This window comes from Hypanus sabinus, chromosome 30 (assembly GCF_030144855.1).
Source record: "Hypanus sabinus isolate sHypSab1 chromosome 30, sHypSab1.hap1, whole genome shotgun sequence".
Taxonomy (NCBI): domain Eukaryota; kingdom Metazoa; phylum Chordata; class Chondrichthyes; order Myliobatiformes; family Dasyatidae; genus Hypanus; species Hypanus sabinus.
The window spans coordinates 9,778,780-9,799,806 of record NC_082735.1 but is presented as its reverse complement, the minus strand read 5'-3'; the positions used below and the strand labels follow the sequence as shown (position 1 = coordinate 9,799,806).

General features: G+C 46.9%; 1 protein-coding gene across 2 annotated transcripts in view; it reads right to left on the bottom strand.

Annotated features, from left to right (window-relative positions):
- Nucleotides 1–21,027, bottom strand: part of LOC132383398 (mitogen-activated protein kinase kinase kinase 5-like) — a 195,583-nt gene that overhangs the window by 75,945 nt on the left and 98,611 nt on the right. For both annotated transcript variants that reach the window (XR_009508658.1, XM_059954299.1), the window contains exons 9-15: nt 15,904–16,063; nt 13,489–13,642; nt 12,363–12,470; nt 10,977–11,026; nt 7,644–7,739; nt 4,264–4,348; nt 1,836–1,969 (exon numbers count right to left, since the gene is read on the bottom strand). Coding sequence is in view for 1 of the 2 variants with exons in the window: in XM_059954299.1 (XP_059810282.1) it covers nt 1,836–1,969; nt 4,264–4,348; nt 7,644–7,739; nt 10,977–11,026; nt 12,363–12,470; nt 13,489–13,642; nt 15,904–16,063 (787 nt within the window). In the remaining variant the exon portion in view is untranslated. The remainder of the gene's footprint in view (nt 1–1,835; nt 1,970–4,263; nt 4,349–7,643; nt 7,740–10,976; nt 11,027–12,362; nt 12,471–13,488; nt 13,643–15,903; nt 16,064–21,027) is intronic.

Genomic DNA, 21,027 nt, shown 5'->3' with positions numbered 1-21,027 from the left:
CATAGTAGACCAAGGAACCTATTTCTATGCTGGATGACCTATGACCTCTAACTTTTCTTAACTTAAACAAATGCAAGCACTGGCTGCCATATCTTCCCTCAATGGACAAATTCACCACCCCAGCAATCCCAGCTCCCCACACCTTGTCAGCTCCACAATAAATCACCCCAAAGTCCCCAAATGACTGCCCCCCTCATCAACCTTCCCTCTGTTATTTGTTACATGTCAAATCTGTTCCTACTGATTCCCACAGCTCCATGTCTAAGGCTCCCCAATGCAGAGTCTATCCCCACCAGAACACCTTCCTTCCTGACCTCTGTAACCTCTTCCACATCACAGACATCTGAGATCTCCAGGTTCCTCTCGTAATCCTCCCAGACATAAGCTTTGGAATTCCCTCATTAAACCTCTCCCTGCATCTTTTTGAAACTTATTGGAACTCCTGCTCCCCTCACTTTATGCTTGTGACTGTGAGGCTAAGCAGGGCTCCAGCGTCATATTTCAATTTGCTGATGACTCATCTCTCGTTGGCTGAAACCAAGGTGGTGATGAATCAGCATATAGGTTATTTGAAAATCTGGCTCAACAACTCAATGTCAAGCAAGACCAAGGAGCTGATTACTGAATTTAGGAGGAGGTTCTCATCAGGGGATCAGAGGGGGAGAGGGTCAGCAACTCTGAATTCCTCAGTGTTATTATTTCAGAGGATTTGTCCTGGGTCCAACACAAAGTTCCAATACAAAGGAAGCACAGCAGCACCTCTACTTTCTTAAAAGTGTGCAAAGATTCAGCATGTCATCTAAAACTTTGAAAAACTTCTATAGATGTTTGGTGGAGAGTATATTGACTGGTTTCGTCACGGCCTGGTATGGAAATATGTATGCCCTGAAACAGAAAGCTCTACAAAATATAGTGGATACTGCCCAGTCCATCACAGCTAAAGCCCTCCCCACCACTGAGCACATCAACATGGAGCGCAGGCACAGGCAAGCAAGGACACCCACCATCTGAACCATGCCCTCTTGTTGCTGCTGCCATCAGGAAGAAAGTACAGGAGTTTCAAGACCTACAGTACACCACTAGGTTCAGGAACAATTAATCCCCTCAACTATCAGGCTCTTGAACCAGAAGGGGTAACTTCACTAAACTTCGCTTGCCCCATCACTGAGCTGTTCCCACAACCTATGAGCTCAATTTCAAGGACACTTCATCTCCTGTTCTCGGTATTTATTGCTTATTTCTTTATCGTTATTATTATTATTTCCTTTTGTATTTGCTCAGTTTGTTGTCTTTTGCACACTGGTTGTTTGTCAGTCCTGCTGGGGGCAGCCTTTCATTGATTTTATTGTGTTTCTTGTATTTTCTGTGAATGCCCAAAAAAAATGAATTTCAGGGTTGTATATGGTGGCATTATGTACTTCAATAATAAATTTCAAAGTCTGAAGTACATTTATTATCAAAGTACATATATGTCACCATATAAAACACTGAGATTAATTTTCTTGCATAATAAATCCATATAATAATAACCATAACAGAGTCAATGAAAGAACGGCCAACTTGGGCATTCAACCAGAATGCAGAATACAACAAACAGTACAAATACAAAAAGAAAGAAATAATAATAATGAAAAATAAGCAATAAATATCGATTTACTTCGAACTTTGAGAACGTACCTCCCATCAAACTTCCAAGTGTCCACCCTAATCTCTCCCTGAGCAGTTTGAAGTGCAAATTATTTTCAGAAGAATCCTGCAAGTGTTTATGGTTTTAAAGGTACAGAATAAATGCAACAGAGAGAGTGCACGGACACGTTGGCAGCAGTTGTAATTACCTGTTGTCCCTTTCTGGAATCTCTTTGATTGCAATGCGGACTTGTCTGCTGAGGTCCCGGCCAGCATACACCACGCCGTATGTTCCCTTCCCGAGAATCAGCCGTTCTCCATTCTCCGCAAATTCATAGCTGTACTGTGCAGTGAACAGGACACACTCATTTACAAAGGGCCTTTATAATCAGATTACCCCAACACGTGGTGCAGCCAATGAAATATCTCCGGAGGGTGGGCACGGATTAAATGACAGTCAGTCTGCACACAGCAAAATCCCACATATGCCACACAGTTTCACCACGGTCCCTAGCCTCACCAGACCAAACTAAATGCATCAGAACTATAAAAGTCATATGTCCTCTGTAGTTAGGGCAGTTATTATTTCTGTAGTCAAGTACATCTACAATGTGTTATAATGGCCAAGTGAACTGTTTTTAATGATACAATTTGAGTACCACTTATTCAAAATTCCAAAATCCAATTTTTTTCTGGGCGCTGACCTAACCTCACAAATAGAAAATTCCGAGAGGCACTGGGAAGGTTCTCAGGCGATGCTGCACACCATAGCCAGTTCTGAGAAGTGATCTCACATTTGTAATAAAGATAAATTCATGAAAAATGGAAAAACACTGCATTAAGATCTTGATGGTGCATTGAAAGAGTGCATTCATCAGTGTCACAGTGAACATATGCCATTTGATGATACGGTGATCATGAAATAAGCAAAGACCTATCATAATGAATGGAAAATTGAAGGTAATTGCTTCAAGCAAAAAATTATTTAAAATATTATATAAAACTCCCCGCTCCCCTCTAATCATAGTTGCTCTGGAATGGGTGGCTGTTTGAAATCGATGGCAGATACGAAACCTAGTTATAGATGCATTCAGGGGATGGTCATTCAACCCTGACAGACTGCGTAGGACCAAGCTCCATCATGTGCTCCGAGAGCAGACCGTTCACTCTGTGAGCTCCACACCAGCCTTACACAAGCTACGTATGAAATTAAAATGGATTTTGTGTTTAAAATGGATTCCACCCCCAAGGTATTTCATCATGTCGCAAATATTCCAAAATCCAAAAAAAAAATCCCAAATCCAAAACACTTCTGGCCCCAAACATTTCAGATAAGATAGGCTCAAACTGTACGGTACGGTCAACTCACCTTCTCTCTGTCAAACTGGTTCCCAGTAGAGTGGACCTCAATTTAACATCTCTCCTGAAAGAGGGCACTTTTTGTCTGACAGTGAAGCTGCCTCTTGAACCCTGAGATCAATTCCTGGTTGGCAGTCACAGCTGACAGGACATAATATCATCTCTCTCCACCTCCTTCCTCTCAACAAATGCACTCCTTTAAACTCACCTCCTCAGCACAGCTTCCAGCCCCCTCTCCTTAGACCATAAGACATAGGAGCAGAATTAGGCCATTCAGCCCATCAAGTCTGCACGGCCATTCCATCATGTCTGATTTATCGTCCCTGTCAACCCCATTCTGCTGCCTTCTCAGACTCACCAGCTCTGTTGTAAAGGGACATCCTTGCATTCTGAGCCTGCGCACTCCGGTCCTAGAGTCTCCCACGACATCCTCTCCATGTCCCCTCTATTTAAGCTTTTCAATATCTGATAACTTTCTATGAAATCCTCCTTCAAGTCCAGTGAGTCCAGCTCCAGAGCCATTAAATGCTCCTTAGATGCGAACACTTCATTCGCAGTATAATTCTCATAAATAACCTCTGGATATGAATCATGTGGCTTAGCATCGTTTTGCTGATAACTTTCCTGTGAGCCATGCACCAAAGATGTTGTGTAACTACAGGTTGATGCCCTTTTTGTTCTGATGTGGGATCTACACAAACAATTTATACACCAAGTTAAGAAAAAACACAGAACACAAAACAGTATTGCACTATACAGGCCATTCAGCCCACAATGTTGTACTGACCTTTTAATCTACTCCAACATCAATCTAATCCTGCCCTCCAACATAGCCTTCTATTTTCCTTTCATCCACGTGCATATCTAAGAGTCTCTAAAGTGTCCATAATGTATCTGTCTCTACCAGCACCCCTGATGGCATATTTCATGCACCTTCTACTCTCTTTGTAAACCACTTACCACAACCCCCCCATCCTTCAATCAACTTAAAATCATGCCCCCCACCCTTGTATTAGACATTCCACCCTGAAAAAATGTCTTTAGCTGCCCACTCTATTTATCCCTCTTATCATCTCATACATCTCTATCAAGTCAGCTCTCATCTTCCTTCGCTCCCAAGAGAATAGCCATAATTTGCTCAACCCATCCTCATAAGACATGCTCTCCAACGCAGGCAGCATCCTCTTCGAATGTTGCCAGCACAACGATAATCAGAAGGTCATGTCCATGCTGTTAAACACTGAAGGACATTATGTGGCCATTCTCTGTCTCATTTACCTCCAAAGGCTCCTCCGTCAGTCTCATCCCATCGTCTATGGTCGTCTTGCTTTCATCCGAGAATGGATTCAGCAGCTCACAGAACCTGATGGAGAAGAACGAACGCGTCAACGTCAAGAGAGAGGTGCCAGCACAGGACCCCAGCTCAGCGCTGCGAGCCAGGGGCTGAAGGGCGCCCCTACTTCTTACCACCGCCGAAAGCACAACTACTGGAAGTGTTTTCCGGGCAAACAATATCGTGGAAGAAAGGCACCGACGCATGGGATCGACAGAAGCTCCAGAGTGTTGTATACTCCATCACGGGCACAACTCTCCCAGCCACAGGATATCATCAGAAGGGGATGCCTGAAGAAGGTGGCATGTATCGTTAAGGACCCTCACCATCCAGGACATGCTCTCTTCTCATTACCACCATCAAGGAAGAGATACAGGACCCACACAAAAGGATTTCCCCTCCACCATCAGATTTATAAATGGCCCATGATCCCATGAGCACTACTTTGCTATTCCCTTTGTTATTTATATATCTTACAGTAATATTTTTATACCTGGCACTATGCTGCTACTACAAAACAACAAATTTCATGACAACCTCATTCTGATTCTGATAGCTGTCAGTCACACTGATATCTCACAGAAAATGCCAAATATCTCAGTCTGGGTCAGCCATTTTAGCCCTGAACTGTCAAGGCTGGTTCGAGTGCTGGACAGCAGGGATGGGCTTGTATGGACCCAGTATCTCCACAGAGGTCCTGCTTTTTGCAAAAGAATTGAGAATCTCAGGACACGAGAGGACGGCGGGTGCATTGAAGAGGGCTGCTGAGTGTACTGACCCAGAGTTTTGCATGAAACACCCGTTTGAGTTGGATGGCGGTATCTGATGTGGTAAACATAACAGATTCTGAAGATGCTTGAAATCCAAAGCAATACTCACAAAATGTTGGAGGAACTCAACAGGTCAGGCAGCATCTATGAAGGGGAATAAATAGTCGGCATTTCGGGCCAAAACTATGCCTCAGCTCTATGTGTTTGATTTTATTGAGACCTGAGAGTGGATTTAACTGCTGTTCTTGAAGTGGGATCAGAACAGCTACAACTGCAAGAACAGGCTGACCACTTCTGATTGGTTCAGCAGGCAGCCCAGACTTCCCGTGCTCTGATCTTCTCTGCCACCATGGAGTCCTGACCTCCCACAGACAAACTGGCATGTCCTTGAAGACCTGTTCATTCTACCAACACCACAAACTTGAATCAGAGGCATTTTCAGAGATCCAAAACCCTCGACTCAAAATGGTCAGCGTCCTGAGAGAGCATGGAGCACAAAGCAGACCGCCGGAGTAACTTTGTGGGCCAGGCTGTGTCTGCGGGACGGAAGTGGACTTTTAGGGTCGAGACCCTGCCAGACCCGCTGAATTCCTCCAGCAGTTTGCTCTACAGCTTCAGATTCCAGCATCTGCAGCCGGTTCTGTCACTGCTGAGGGGTAACAGTAGTCTTCAAAGCTACAGTCACTACATGACTGTCGTGTACAAGAATAAAGAGGAACATTAAGCTGAGACTCAAATCAGACTGAAGGTGGAGCAACAATTTGGAGTTACAGGTTTCATTCTGTTCGACGGGTGCTTTGAGCTTCAGCTGCAATACTGGAAAGAGACTACAGGTAGCAATAGATTCCAATTCAATAGACAACAACCCAAGCAAACAAGTCGTGCTGAAGTGTCTCAACCCAATGTCAAGTGTTTTTTCCTCTGCAGGCTTGCTACTTGACCTGTTGAGTTCCTCCAGCATTTTGTGCGTGTTGCCAAACAACTGTGGAGCTTTATGAGCCAAGATAAAATGACATGTGATTTCTAACAGGGCAGCAAGCAGTTCACGTTATCTAACTGATAAAATGTGTGTGGTTAGATTCCTGGAAAGAGCTATTGAAATCAGGAACACCACGTATGCTAATTTGTAAATTCCTCACCTCTATATGCAGCATTAGTCTCTAATTCAGTCAATATGTGCCAAGTTTGCATGACAAGGCTTCACAAGTGACAAGGCATATGGTCACAAGCGGCCAGGCATTGAGGTATCTCTTGTAGGCTGACTGAGTGCATCTGAAGGCCGGTCTAAGGATTAGGTTGGGAAAGCAGTGTGGGGCAGTGGAGTGACAGCTGTTTATACCTCTGGAACGCAGGTGTTGAAGTTCACGATGCTTGCGGGGGTTTCCAAGCTGATGCTGGGCTACTGAAGGTTCAGCTCCAGATGGGTGACCCCATGGAGATGCCAGCAGACAACATTGGCCATGGAAATGATATTATTCCAGAAGCCACATTTCTGGTCGCCCCGCTATAGAAAGCATGCTGATGCTTTGGAGAGAGTACAGAAGAGGTTTACCAGGATCTGCCTTGTTTAGAGGGCATGTGTTATCATGAGAGGCTGGAGAAACTTGGCTTCTTTTCTCTGGAGTTGCAGAGGCTCGGGGGGGGGGGGGGTGTAATCTGATAGAGGTTTATAAGATTATGAGAGGAATAGATAGAGTAGGCAGAGGGTATCTGTTTCCCAGCACTGAAATGTCTAATACGAGAGGACATGTATTGAAGATGAGAGGAGGTAGGTTTAAAGAGGATGTGAGGGGTAGGAGAGTGGTGGAGGCCTGGAATGCACCACCTAGTGGTGGAGGCAAATGCATTGGAGGCTTTTAAGGGATGTTTGGAAAGGCACATGGATGTGAGGAGGATAGAGGGATAAGGATAGTGTAGGCAGGAAGGATTAGTGTTTGGATGTTTTTTATTTGCTATTTACCTGGTTTGGCACAGCACTATGGGCCGAATGGCCTCTTCCTATGCTGTACTGTTCTATGTTCTAAGCTCTGTGTAGTGAATATTTTTGTTCAATCAGAGACAATGGTCAAGGCAGAGGCAACAATATTGACAAATAAATTGTCAAAAAAAACTGCTGAGGATATTCAACATCATTCTGATAAAGAGCTGTTGATTTGAAACGTTAACTCTGTCTCTCTCTTACCAGATGCTGCCAACCTAATAAAACCCCCCACCATGTTCTGCTTTTATTTCAGATTTCCAGCATCAACAGATATCTGCACTTTGACTAGACCAATGAGCACGCAGTAAAGATCAAAGAGAATAGTTAGCCTTCTGAGTGTTTCATTAGAAAAAAAATGTCTTAGCTAATAACTGTGGTGAAACAAGCAAGCTTTCAACATAAAAGCACCAGACAAATTGAAGGATGTGACAGATGAGGAGAGATCGGTGTTGTCTGCATGTGCATGTGATAATGTATACAAGGAAACAGTGTATAGGAAACAGCAGGAGAAGCTACAGGCAGGCCAGGAAGTCTGGAAGCACTTCTTAATAATTTATCACACAGTTAAGCTTACCTTTTGCAATGCAGCTCTGATGGAAAGTACAGCTGAAAATCGTCGGAGTTGTGCAACACATACAGGAAGCAACAACGCTCGTTGAACTTTGAGACACTGGAAAAGAAGGGAGACCAGGACTCGGGAAGTGTACAGGCAGCTTCTTACAACTAGCACTTGTGCAAGTCTACCTGAAGGAAAGCTGGTGGTGGAATGGGCGGTCACGAGCCAAAGCAAAGTGGAGTGCTTATAACTTTTAGATAAATAAAGCACTGACCTAATAATTGTTCATAGATTCTGTATAAATCAAGTACCGACCATTTTCATCTCTTATATGTTCACCACCAGCCCTTTGTTTCTGCTTTATTTGGCACAGTGAATGCTGCAGTGAGCATCCACTTTCAGTGAGAAATTTCCTCATCTTAAACTAAGTGTTAACTACAAGGAGTTAACAGGAACAGGAAAACAGATTGGCTTTGGTTGCAAGAACAGGCAAACAGATTATTATCTGAACGGTGGCTGATTAGGAAAAGGGGAGATGCAACAAGACCTGGGTGTCATTGTACACCAGTCATTGAAGGTGGGCATGCAGGTACAGCAGGCGGTGAAAAAAGCAAATGGTATGGTGGCATTCATAGCAAAAGGATTTGAGTACAGCAGCAGGGAGGTTCTACTGCAGTTGTACAAGGTCTTGCTGAGACCGCACCTAGAATATTGTGTGCAGTTTTGGTCCCCTAATCTGAGGAAAGACATTCTTGCCATAGAGGGAGTACAGAGAAGGTTCACCAGATTGATTCCTGGGATGGCAGGACTTTCATATGAAGAAAGACTGGATCGACTAGGCTTATACTCACTGGAATTTAGAAGATTGAGGGGGGATCTTATCGAAACATATAAAATTCTAAAGGGATTGGACAGGCTAGATGCAGGAAGATTGTTTCTGATGTTGGGGAAGTCCAGAACGAGGGGTCACAGTTTAAGGATAAAGGGGAAGCCTTTTAGGACCGAGATGAGGAAAAACTTCTTCACACAGAGAGTGGTGAATCTGCGGAATTCTCTGCCACAGGAAACAGTTGAGGCCGGTTCATTGGCTATATTTAAGAGGAAGTTAGATATGGCCCTTGTGGCTGAAGGGATCAGGGGGTATGGAGAGAAAGCAGGTACAGGGTTCTGAGTTGGATGGTCAGCCATGATCATACTGAATGGCGGTGCAGGCTCGAAGGGCTGAATGGCCTACTCCTGCACCTATTTTCTATGTTTCTATGTAACAGCTGGCTCTGCGCGATTGACATATCCTTTCCTCTAAACTTTTATCTCCCATTCAAGGTCAAAACAGCTGTAATTTCTTTGCAAGAAGTTTGGATCTTTTCCAGACTCTGCTAATTAATGATTATGAAGATTAATCATTAATCTACTAGATGTTGCTGCAAGCAATTCTGAGAAAAAGGTCACTATCAATTAAAATTTTCCAAAAATGCTCATTTCAAGAATAAAACATCTGGAAATGGGCTCTTTGAGGAGGGAGGCTGTAGAAATTGGTGGCTAAATGATGGGAGCATCAAAAACACTGGTTGACCACCCTATCTGAATTGTACTCACTGCAAGACCCATAACTTAGATGTAATATCTAAAGCTTCCATTTATAGCACATGTTTCCTAGCACTACATCCTAAAGCATTTCACAGCTTCATCAACAGAACTGAGACCAGGCTATGTGGAGAGTTATTCAAGCAGATGGTCAAAGTTTTGATGTCAGTCCATGGCCTCCTCTACTGCTACAACAAGGCCACACTCAGGTTGGAAGAACAACACCTTGTATTCTGTCTGGGTAGCCACCAACATCGGTTTCTCAAATGTCCGATAATTGCTCCCCACTCCTCTCATTCCCCCATTCCCCCACTCACCTTACCTCCTTGCCTGGCTATCACTTCCCTCTGGTGCTCCTCCCCCTTCCATGGACTTTTATCCTCTCCTATCAGATTCCAGCCCTTCATCTCTTTCACCAATCAACTTCCCAGCTCTTTACTTCACCCCTCCCCCTCTCCCAGTTTCACCTATCACCTCAAAGAACTCAGCAGGCCAGGCAACATCTATGGAAAAGAGTACTGTTGACACTTCAGGACAACACACTTCAGCAGGACTGGAGAAACAAAGATGTGGAGTAGAATTAAAAAGTGGGGGGAGGGGTGAAGTAAAGAGCTGGGAAGTTGATTGGTGAAAGAGATAAAGGGCTGAAGAATGAAGAATCTAATAGGAGAGGACAGAAAACCATGGAAGAAAGAAAAAGGGGTGAGGAGCACCAGAGGGAGATGATGGGCAGGCAAAGATATAAGGTGAGGGAGGGAAAAGGGGGTGGGGAATGGTGAAGGAGAAGGAGGGGGCCATTACCGGAAGTTTGAGAAATCGATGTTCATGCCGTCAGGTTGGAGGCTACCCAGACAGAATTTAAGAGGTTGCTCCTCCAACCTGAGTGTGGCCCCATCATGACAGCGGAGGAAGGCACAGATGGACATATCGGAATGGGAATGGGAAGTGGAATCAAAATGGGTGGCCACTGGGAGATCCCGCTTTTCCTGGTGTAAGTGCTTGGTGAAGTGATCTCCCAATCTACGTCAGGTCTCACCGATATACACACCGAGAGTGCCGGACACAGTAAATGACCCCAGCAGACTCGCAGGTGGTGTCACTTTATCTGGAAGGACTGTTTGGGGGCCCTGATTGGTAGTTTCAACTTCCCAGTTCTTCACTTCACCCCTCCCGCTCCTGGTTTCACCTCTCACCTTGTCTTTTTCCCTCCCCTCCACCCACCTTTTAACTCTACTCAACTGATTTTCTCCTGCTGAAGGGTTTCAGCCCGAAACGTCAATGAAGACAGACGCTTCTTCTCCACAGACGCTGCCTGGCCTGCTGAGTTCCTCCAGCACTGTGTGTGTGTTGATTGAATTTCCAGCATCTGCAGATTTTCTCATGTTTGATCAAAGTTCTGCGCAAGGCAGTTTTTAAAGAGCATGCTAAAGACCAGAAAGGGACTACAGGGACAGAGACGGAAAGAAGAAATTCTTTAGGATGACAGCAACTGTAGATTCAACCACCACTGGTGGACTGATTAAGTGCTGATATCTGAGTGGATTAAAGAGAAGGAAAGGTAGGAATTTCATCATCAGGGAATGATCTGACTGAAAAGCAATATAAGCTGGGGTAGTTGGTGAATAGAATTTGGTGATAGTTGGAATATTGACTGCAGAGTCTCTGGAAAAGATAATAGGGGAAGGTGGCCAGGAGTTTGCTAGGATGTTCTCTTCAGTAAGGTAAGCATTTCCAAATTCACACCAGTAACGGGCTCCTCTCCCTCACCTCACTCCACGGATCGACGTAGCGCTAAAGGTCCACGAGTGGATTCCGCTCTGTCAAAAGAGCAAACTTTGTCAGTGACCCTGCTCACCACCCATTAAACCGTGTTACCTATTCATGTAAACACACAAGTGAGTACTGAGCAAAGTGGGCTCTAATGGTCACTAACCACATCCCAAAAAAGGAAAATAAAATGGAGAAGTGTCCGTACGGTTCTTTCAAAGGTCGGCAAAGACATGATAGGTCAGGGCTGGGGTCCGCACACCAGAGAGGGGAATGAAGTTTCCAACTGGAGATGGGTTCCAGGGTTTCATCTGGTTGAGAAAGTGCAAACATACATACAACTGAAACTTACAAAGTCTCACCGGGTTCCATTTCCTGCTCCCTGCTCACAGCATCTCAAACTCCAACCCTACACCCCCATCGTGAGAGGTGGAAATGGGTAAGGTTGGCCAACAGGGCTGTGGTGAAGCTAATCCCCTGGACAGTGGATAAAGTGGATTGCAGCAACACCGATGAGCTGCAACCATACCATCGTCTTTGGACGGTGGGAGTGGGAGATCATCAATGATTCCACTGGAATCATCGACGTTCCACTGGAAACTAAAGGCCAGCATGAAGAAGAAGTAACCTCACAGGGCCTCAATTTCCTGAAAACGAATGAAAAAAAACATGTGCAAGGGTGTTAAAAGAGTGACATCCAATCATGCAGAACACTGTTAAGTTCTGGTACCATCAGAGTTCCAAAGGTGCTGGATTATCAGGCACTGGAGTTCGGCAAAGATTCATCGGATGGATTTCTTGATTCAATAGAGTCGAATAGGTTGGGCCTACGCTCACTGGACTTGCAAGAGGTGATCGTAATGAAGTATAGAAGATTGCAGGGTTGGGGGGAGGCGAGTTGACATGGTGGGTCCTGAGAGCTTGTTCCGGACCTCAGCATCAGTAGATCCAGTTGCCAACGCTGGACTGTTCAACCTTACAGAAAATTAGACCAGAGTGGATTACATGAGCTTCTCAAGGGTGACTCTGGGATGACAGGGGCACCATTTAAAAAAAACAAGAGATTGCCCCCTTCAGGCAGGGATGAGCAGGAATGCTGACTTTGTTCCCTTTGGAATTCTCTACCTCAGAAAGCCCATTATTGAAGCTTTTCAAAACAGACATTATTTCAGTTTGTGAGGAGTAAAGGACAATGGGGAATAGTCAGGAAAGTGAACTAAAGGCCTGGTCACCCATGGTGTTACAGAATGGCCGAGTCATGTGGCTGACTCCTGCTCTTGTTTCTTATATTCAGTATAACTTCCAGACGGGCCCATTCAGCATGTCCCACAGTTCACCAATACTTCACAGTGTCCTACAACCAATGGAATGGAAGGGATCTGATACCTCCTCACTGGGTGAAACGTGACAGATCTTCACAACCTTGTCTGTGTCACTGGTGTTCACAAGGAGACGTGCAGGCTGAAAGATCTTGGTTGGCTCCAGGATGAGAACCTGTCGGCACAAGTAATGGCTAGGTTATCAAACAGAGTGTGGCAGTCCCTCCTCCATGAGACAGTCACCTTGTCAACATTCATAAAGCCCTCCCTCTGAGTTTAATTCCAACCCATATAAAGTACTTCTACCATGGTAGTGTAGAGGTTAGCATAACGCTATTACAGTGCCAGCAAAGTGGGTTTAATTTCTGTCACTGTCTGTGAGGAGTTTGCATGTTCTCCCCATAAATACGCAGGTTTCCTCCAGTTTCCTCTCAAATTCCAAAGATGTGCAAGGCTAGCAGGTTAACCGGACACACAGTTGTAATTAGGCGGGGTGGGTTCATGGGCTGGAGTATGCTGTATTTCCACCCCACCTAGGACGTTTCCAGGGCAGATGGGCTTGAGTTATTAGGAGAGACCGGATAGTTTGTCTTCTCTGGAGGCTGAGTGACCTTTTTGGGGTTTATAAATCATGAGGAGCATAAATACAATGGCTTGTCACAGTCTCACACCCTCTCGGAGAGTAAATCTAAAGGGCAGAGGTGTAAATTGAGAAATGAAAAGTATAAAGGGCACCTGGGGGACAAATTTTTTCTCACAGAGTTATATTGACCGAGAAGGCAAAAGTGGTGGAGCTCAGTATAGTTACAACATTTAACGGATATCTGGATAAAAACGCGGATAGGAAAGGTTTAGAGAGATGTGAGACACAGAGTGTGGTGGGTGCGTGGAATGTGTCGCCAGGGGCAGTGGAAGAGGCAAATACATCATGGACATTTAAGAAACTCTTAGTTAGGCACATGCATGGTAGAAAAATGAAGGGCTATGTAGGAGGGAAGGGTTAGATTGATCTCAGAATAAAAGATCAGCACAATGTCTGTACACGTCTGTGACCTCCAGCACCTGTGTTTCCTGAAATAAAGTCAGGCACTGCCTCATCTCTAGCACGAACAAGGTTGGCCATCACTCGGTCTCGAAGAGTGTGCCCATGTCCAGATGGCAGCCAGAGGACCATGCCCTGCGGATTCCCTCACCAGGAAATTATCCACGGGTGCTTTGTTTCTGCAGATCGACAGTAAGAATTCCATCCAGAAGTCCACCAGCTCCTGTTTGACACTGTGCGGCTCACTGGTGTCGGTTTTGAAGCGCCGGTAGAGCAGGTACGTTTCCATTGCTGACGCCAGGTACCTTAGGGGAAAAAGACAGGTATAATATGGGATGATCAAAATCACAGGGCTGCATTAGACCATATAACAGGGTGTGAGTGTTGGGACTGGCATTAGTCATTAGGCTACATTGTGTGGTGCTAGGTCTAGATATTATATCCCACTGTGGGGCTGCCCAATGCCTGTTCGGCTGATGACATTTCAGGGAACAGCGAATAGTCGTTGGATCCTAATTCAAAACATGGACATTCAAGTTGAGGGCAGGAGTAGACCCATCTACCTCCGAAACCTACAGCATCATTTATCAAAAATCAGTGTTGATCTGACACAAATCTCAACTCCACGTCCCCGCCTAGTCCGATAACCTTTCACACCCTTGCATATCAAAGATCTACTTCTGCCTTAAAAATATTTCATCTCCTTCCACCACCCAAAGACTCTCTGGAAGAAGACAAAATTCCACATCTCTGTCTTATATCAGTAGAGGCCCTAGTTCCACATTTTCCTACAAAGGGAAGCATTGTGTGCACATCTACACTATCAACACCCATTTGGTTCAAATCTGTTTCAAAGCCCCTTCTCATTCCTCTAAACCCCAGCAGATAAAATTCCATCCTGCCCACCCTTTCTTTGTAAGACAAACTGCCAGTAAGCCTGCTCTGAAACTCCTTCCAATGACAAGGGTCTGGGGCAGGGACTAGCTCACAGATCATAGTCTGACTGAGCTTGGTGTGTCGGAGGAGCAAAAATAATCTCATGGTGGGATCAGAGAGATTATTCCCTGAGAGTTCTCATCCATGCTGATGTTTCCTGCAAATGATAAACATGAGCAATTCTGCAGATGCTGGAAATCCAGAGCAACGCACACCAGAGTACCAGAGGAACTCAGCTCTGGCAACGTCTATGTAGAGGAATAACCAGTCCGACGTCTCAGGCTGAAAGCTTTCCTCAGGACTGGGGGGGAGGGGAAGGCAGAATAAGGTGGTGGGGAGAGTCGAGGGACGGAAAGATGGCAGGTGATAGGTGAGGACAGGTGGGGAGGAGGGTGAGTGGTGGTGAAGTGAGAAGTTGTGAGGTGATAGGTAGAAGAGGTAAAGGGATGAAGATGAAGGAATCTGATGGGAGAGCAAGAGTGGACCATGAGAGGAGGGGCACCGGGGGAGGTGATGGGCAGGGGACGGGGACAGAAGGGATAAGAGGGGAGCCAGAATAGCTTCCTATGAATGTCTTATCCAGTTGTGACTGGCCTACTGCATCCTCACACAATCCTTTCAGGTCGCAGAGCCGCTCTCCTCTCCTGTTTAGGACGGGAGGCTCACCTGACCGAGCCGAAGACCATGGACCCGAGGAGTGGGGAGGTTAGTGCCAGACTCTGAGTCATTGGCCTGAATTTTGGGCTGTGGTCTGGGACTCCGGGTGGGAGACAGGTCAGTACGTCCTGCTGGATGGAATTATCCAAGGCACGGTCAGGCGGGCAAGACTGGGGGCTGTGGGAATCAGATATTTGGTGCTTCGAGGAGCTCAAGGATTTAGCAAAGTGGCTTACTCATTCTCAGTTAGTGTGGCAGGTCTAGGGGCGCATTATACTGGGAAGCTCCGATGGTGCGGCAGCGTCCTACGGGGGAGTTTTTATAAAGGGTGCTGTCATCGCCCGTGGTCACTGGAGCCACACAGCATGATCCACAGTGGCTGTAAATGTTCCTTACTCGGGCTTAAGTCAATCCTCATTCACTCGGGCCTGCAGTACATGAGAATGATGCCCCTGCCAGGTGAAGACAATTAACAAATGCAGTCTGCAGTTGCAGAGGCGACCCACAGGGGCACTGGTGTGGGCTGGGGAGAGTTGCTGAATCGCTATTTGTTTCCTCTGCTTTCTATATGACACCGTGACGATGCAACTTTGACATCCCACGGTCATCTTTTCATGAGGACAGCCCGGTAGCACATTGCTTTAGAGCGACAGCGGATACCGGTCCAGGTTCAATTTCCGCCAATGTCTGTAAGGAGTTTATATGTGCTCGCTGCGACGACATGTGTTTCCCTGGATGCTCTGCTTTCTTCCCACATTCCAAATACGTACAGGTTAGTAAGGATTAGTGAGCTGCAAGTGCGCTCTTTTGGTGCCAGAAGTATGCCGACACTTGCAGCCTGCCCAGCACAATCCTTCGCTGATTTGACCTGACACGTGCCAATGCACTTTACTCTACATTTTGACGTTTCGATGTGCACGTGACGAAGAAAGCTAATCTTCCACCTTCAATCTCAATCCAGACACCACCTTACCAGACGGGCGCATTCAGCCTGTAGAGCTTCTCTGAGGCCTGGATGATTTTGGTTTGGTCGTTCAACAAGATGCAGGCCCCAAAGTAAAACCCGACATCCCAGTAAAACTGCATCTTCTCCAGGCTTCCCTTCCGGCCCAGCAGGCTGCTCAGCTTGACTCCTGCGCAAACCCAAAAGACGTTCTGTTAGGACACCAGGGAGCAATAGATATCCGTCGAATACACTTTATTTATTTATTTATCTATTTACTTACTTACTTATTTAGTTATGGGATATAGCAAGTTTCCAGCCACAGTGGCTGTGCAATCCCCTGACTTAATCCTAGTCTAATCACGGGGCAATTTACAATGACCAATTAACCTACGAACCAGTCACAGGGAGAAGGCAGAAACTCCTTATAGGCTGCAGCGGGAATTGAACCCCGGGTCACCTGCACTGTAAAGTGTCATGCTAACCACTGTGATGCCCCATGACGCTATTGTGCTGCCCTGTGCCTCTTACAGTGTACTTGCCCAGAACCTACTGATGACGCCGGAGACTGCAGACTGCTGGAATCTGGAGAAACACACAAATTGTTGGAGCTGGTCATCAGTGGGGCAGCACAGAGGTTAGGGTAACTCTATTCCAGTGCCAACCTTAAGATCGGGGTTCAATTCCCGCCGCTGTCTGTACAGAGTTTGTACGTTCTCCCTGTGACCATGGGTCCAAAGACGTGCGGTTAGGGTTAGTGAGTTTTGGGCATGCTATGTTGTCGCCAGAAACGTGGTGATACTCGCGGGCAACCACCCCAATGCGATGCTCGCTGATTTGATTTGCCGTGTTTCACTGTTTGTTTTGATGCAATTGCAAATAAAACGAGCCTCTCTAATCCCCGAAGTCGGCAGGTCAGGCGGCATCTGTGGAGGCAGATGGATAGTCACAGTTTCAACACTGATGTACGATCTTGGCCCAAAACATCAACTGTCTCTCTACCTCCACAGATGCTGACTGACCGGCCGAGTTTCTCCAGCAGTTTGTATCTCTTTTTTGCTGCTGATGATGTAACGGTGTAAAATGAGCATGTGTCATTATCCTCATAGGGTGTACTGTACCAGACAGTTTGTGGCAAGAGATAATCACCCATGTTAGTTCAGTGAAAGCATCATCCCAGCCTTTACCTCAAGTCTCTTATGATGTTACTAGATTTGCATATTAATTACTCATTAAGCTAACTCTGTTTAATTGATCGCATCCCTTAATGACACATTAACTGTTAACGGCTGCCAACTGATCCCTGTTCTTCAGAAAGTCGACAATTATATATAGATGTGGACGGTGGGGCTATGTGCAGGTCGATGAGAGAAAGCAGTTTAAATGGTTTAGCATGGACTAGATGGACCAAAGGGCCCATTTCTGAGCTGTACTTTTCCATGACTCTATGTCTCATTCTTGTAGAACGTGAGCTGCTGTTAGAAACTTTTAAAAACAGCAAAACATATTGTTATTTTTCCTTTCCATCTCTTTATCTCTTTTAATCACGTATTACTAACACTCTGAGGATCTGATTTGGCACCCAGTTCTTTTTCAATCTTCAGCCCATTTGCTGCTCCTTCCATTCATCAGACTGCTGCCATGTGAGCAGGCACGGTCCCAGGACTCTGAGCTCATGACCCAGTTCTGGATATGAATGGAATCAAGGGTTCTGAGGCAGAAGGCGGAGCAGGTTTGAGGACCCGACATCGTCCTCATTCTAATTCTTCTGTTCCTACAGTGAAGGAGTAGCAATTGTATCCAGATCTGTGAGACTTGGAGGGGAAGGAGACATTTGTTCCAATTCACCTCCTTCCAGGCAGGTTACCTAAGGTCACAACGCTACCTGGTGTTGTTGGAGCGGCCACAGCGTGTACTGAAGCACCTCATTAACCGGTACACCCTCCCCGCACGTGTTACAGACACAGGAGATTCTGCAGATGCTGTAAATCTCAGGCGTGTCCCATGCATGTTGTAATGCTGATAGAGTTCCTTAACCTTTGATAGTGGTGGAGGGTGTGCTAATCCAACTGTCTGATTTGTCTTGAGTTATACTAAGTTGCCAGAAAGATCTGTGATTTGAAATATTACATGTTTTTCTCCCTCCTTAGATGCAACCTGATTTGTTGAATGTTTCCAACATTTTCTGTTATACATCTCCAGTGCCAATTGTTAAAGTTGTTTTAGCTACGTTTGTCAGGATCAGAGGAAACTTTCCCATCACAATCCTGTCAGGCTGTCAGGAACGGGGGGCCGGGAGGGACAGCTGTAAGACCCGGAGTCCGGTGCACTCGGACCGGATCGAGACCCGGAACGCAGATCCCGGACTGGAACGGGGGGCCGGGAGGGACAGCTGTAAGACCCGGAGTCCGGTGCACTCGGACCGGATCGAGACCCGGAACGCAGATCCCGGACTGGAACGGGGGGCCGGGAGGGACAGCTGTAAGACCCGGAGTCCGGTGCACTCGGACCGGATCGAGACCCGGAACGCAGATCCCGGACTGGAACGGGGGGCCGGGAGGGACAGCTGTAAGACCCGGAGTCCGGTGCACTCGGACCGGATCGAGACCCGGAACGCAGATCCCGGACTGGAACGGGGGGCCGGGAGGGACAGCTGTAAGACCCGGAGTCCGGTGCACTCGGACCGGATCGAGACCCGGAACGCAGATCCCGGACTGGAACGGGGGGCCGGGAGGGACAGCTGTAAGACCCGGAGTCCGGTGCACTCGGACCGGATCGAGACCCGGAACGCAGATCCCGGACTGGAACGGGGGGCCGGGAGGGACAGCTGTAAGACCCGGAGTCCGGTGCACTCGGACCGGATCGAGACCCGGAACGCAGATCCCGGACTGGAACGGGGGGCCGGGAGGGACAGCTGTAAGACCCGGAGTCCGGTGCACTCGGACCGGATCGAGACCCGGAACGCAGATCCCGGACTGGAACGGGGGGCCGGGAGGGACAGCTGTAAGACCCGGAGTCCGGTGCACTCGGACCGGATCGAGACCCGGAACGCAGATCCCGTACTGGAACGGGGGGCCGGGAGGGACAGCTGTAAGACCCGGAGTCCGGTGTACTCGGACCGGATCGAGACCCGGAACGCAGATCCCGGACTGGAACGGGGGGCCGGGAGGGACAGCTGTAAGACCCGGAGTCCAGTGCACTCGGACCGGATCGAGACCCGGAACGCAGATCCCGGACTGGAACGGGGGGCCGGGAGAGACAGCTGTAAGACCCGGAGTCCGGTGCACTCGGACCGGATCGAGACCCGGAACGCAGATCCCGGACTGGAACGGGGGGCCGGGAGGGACAGCTGTAAGACCCGGAGTCCGGTGCACTCGGACCGGATCGAGACCCGGAACGCAGATCCCGGACTGGACCCTGACACAGGCTTTGTCGATGGTGGGAGACACTGGGCAGTTCAGAGGTGAGCTGCACCACGGAATGTATTTGTTACTCATGACGCTGGCCCAGCTAAGCTTCTGATCAGTGTTAACCCTCAAGGACATTGCCAGGTGGCTGGAAATGCCACTGGATATCAAGGGGAGGTGGCTGGACCACCCTGTGGAAAGTGGTTGATGGCTCCATTTGGGCTCTGCAAACGTTCCTGACAACCACCAGGTGTAGACCTGAATATTGCTCGGGTCCATTTGTCGATGAACCACTTTAATGGGCTGTGAACGGAAATGAAAGGTGTACAATCGTTATCAGACATTGCCAAGACAGAGAGATGTTCATTAACAGAGTTGAGGATAGTTGGGCCTAGGACACTGCCTTAAGGAGCTCCAACAAGATGCACCGGAGACCTGCGACCATTTGATGGAAAGCTCTCCTCCCTGACTCCCATTCATTTCTATGTTATCATAGCTCCTTTAGACACATAATGTAGACAAGATGCTGATGGAGCCAAGCCCATTACTCTCACCTGACTTCTAGGGCACAGCTCCTTTGACCAGGCTTGTTTTAAGCCAGTAACAAAATGTGGTACTCAGTAATGTTTACACAACCCAAACGAAACATCACTGAGCAGGTTACTAGAGTGAGTATTGATAAATAACTTCACATGAATTCATTGCGTGCATAGGAACTCACTTAGCACGTAACATATAACTAAATAGACTTCAGACTCACTAACAACAGCCACAAGATATGAGGGCTAAACATTCACGGGTAAACTTTCCACCCACTCACCTACCATGCTGAACTACAGAGACCTACACAGCTTTACTAGTCTCTTTCAATCCACAGAAACTCTGGGGCAGCAGCTGGTAGAACTGTAGGGATGTCATGACTGTAGTGGTTTACCGTGTTCAATTCAGGTTCAATTCCCACTGCTGCCTGAAAGGAGTTTATACTTGTTTCCTCCAGGTGCTTTGCTTTCCTCACACAGTCCACAGATGGATCGGTTAGTAAGTAAATTGTTCATTGTAAATTGCCCCGTGATTAGGCTAGGGTTAAATAGGTGTTTCAGACTGAAACGTCGACCGTACTCTTTTCCACAGAAGCTGCCTGGCCTGCTGAATTCCTCCAGCATTTTGTGTGCGTTGCTTAAATAGATGGGTTCCTGGGTGGTGTGGCTCGAGGGGCCTATTCCGCACTGTCTCTCAGTAAATAAACACCACTGACTCGCAACTTCAAACAGCTGGCCTGAATCTGGGCTTCTAGTGCTGTCTGTGTGGAATGTGCATGCTCACCCCATCACTGTGTGCATTTTCCCCGGCTGCTCTGCTTCAATGCACATCCTTCCATTCTCCCCAATGTACTCCCCATAATGGTGGAAAAAAATAAATGCATTTTCTGTGAGATATCTGTATATTTCTATACAAACTTCCATTGGACAACATATTGGTTGGAAAAAATTGACATAAACACAGCCCCTGCAGAATTACTAACTGGTACTCTCACAACATTCTGAGTTAAGGACAGAGGAACAGTCAGACTTTCATGAATAAACATAAGAGGTTCTTCAAATGTTGGGAAAGAGGAGAGTCACGATGCTGAGTGAGAAAACAGGGAAGGGAGAGGGGCGGATACATTACTGGAAGTTAGAGGAATCGGAGTTCATGCCATCAGGTTGGGGGCTCTGAGTATGCTCACTCAGTAAATCCCAGGCTGAGG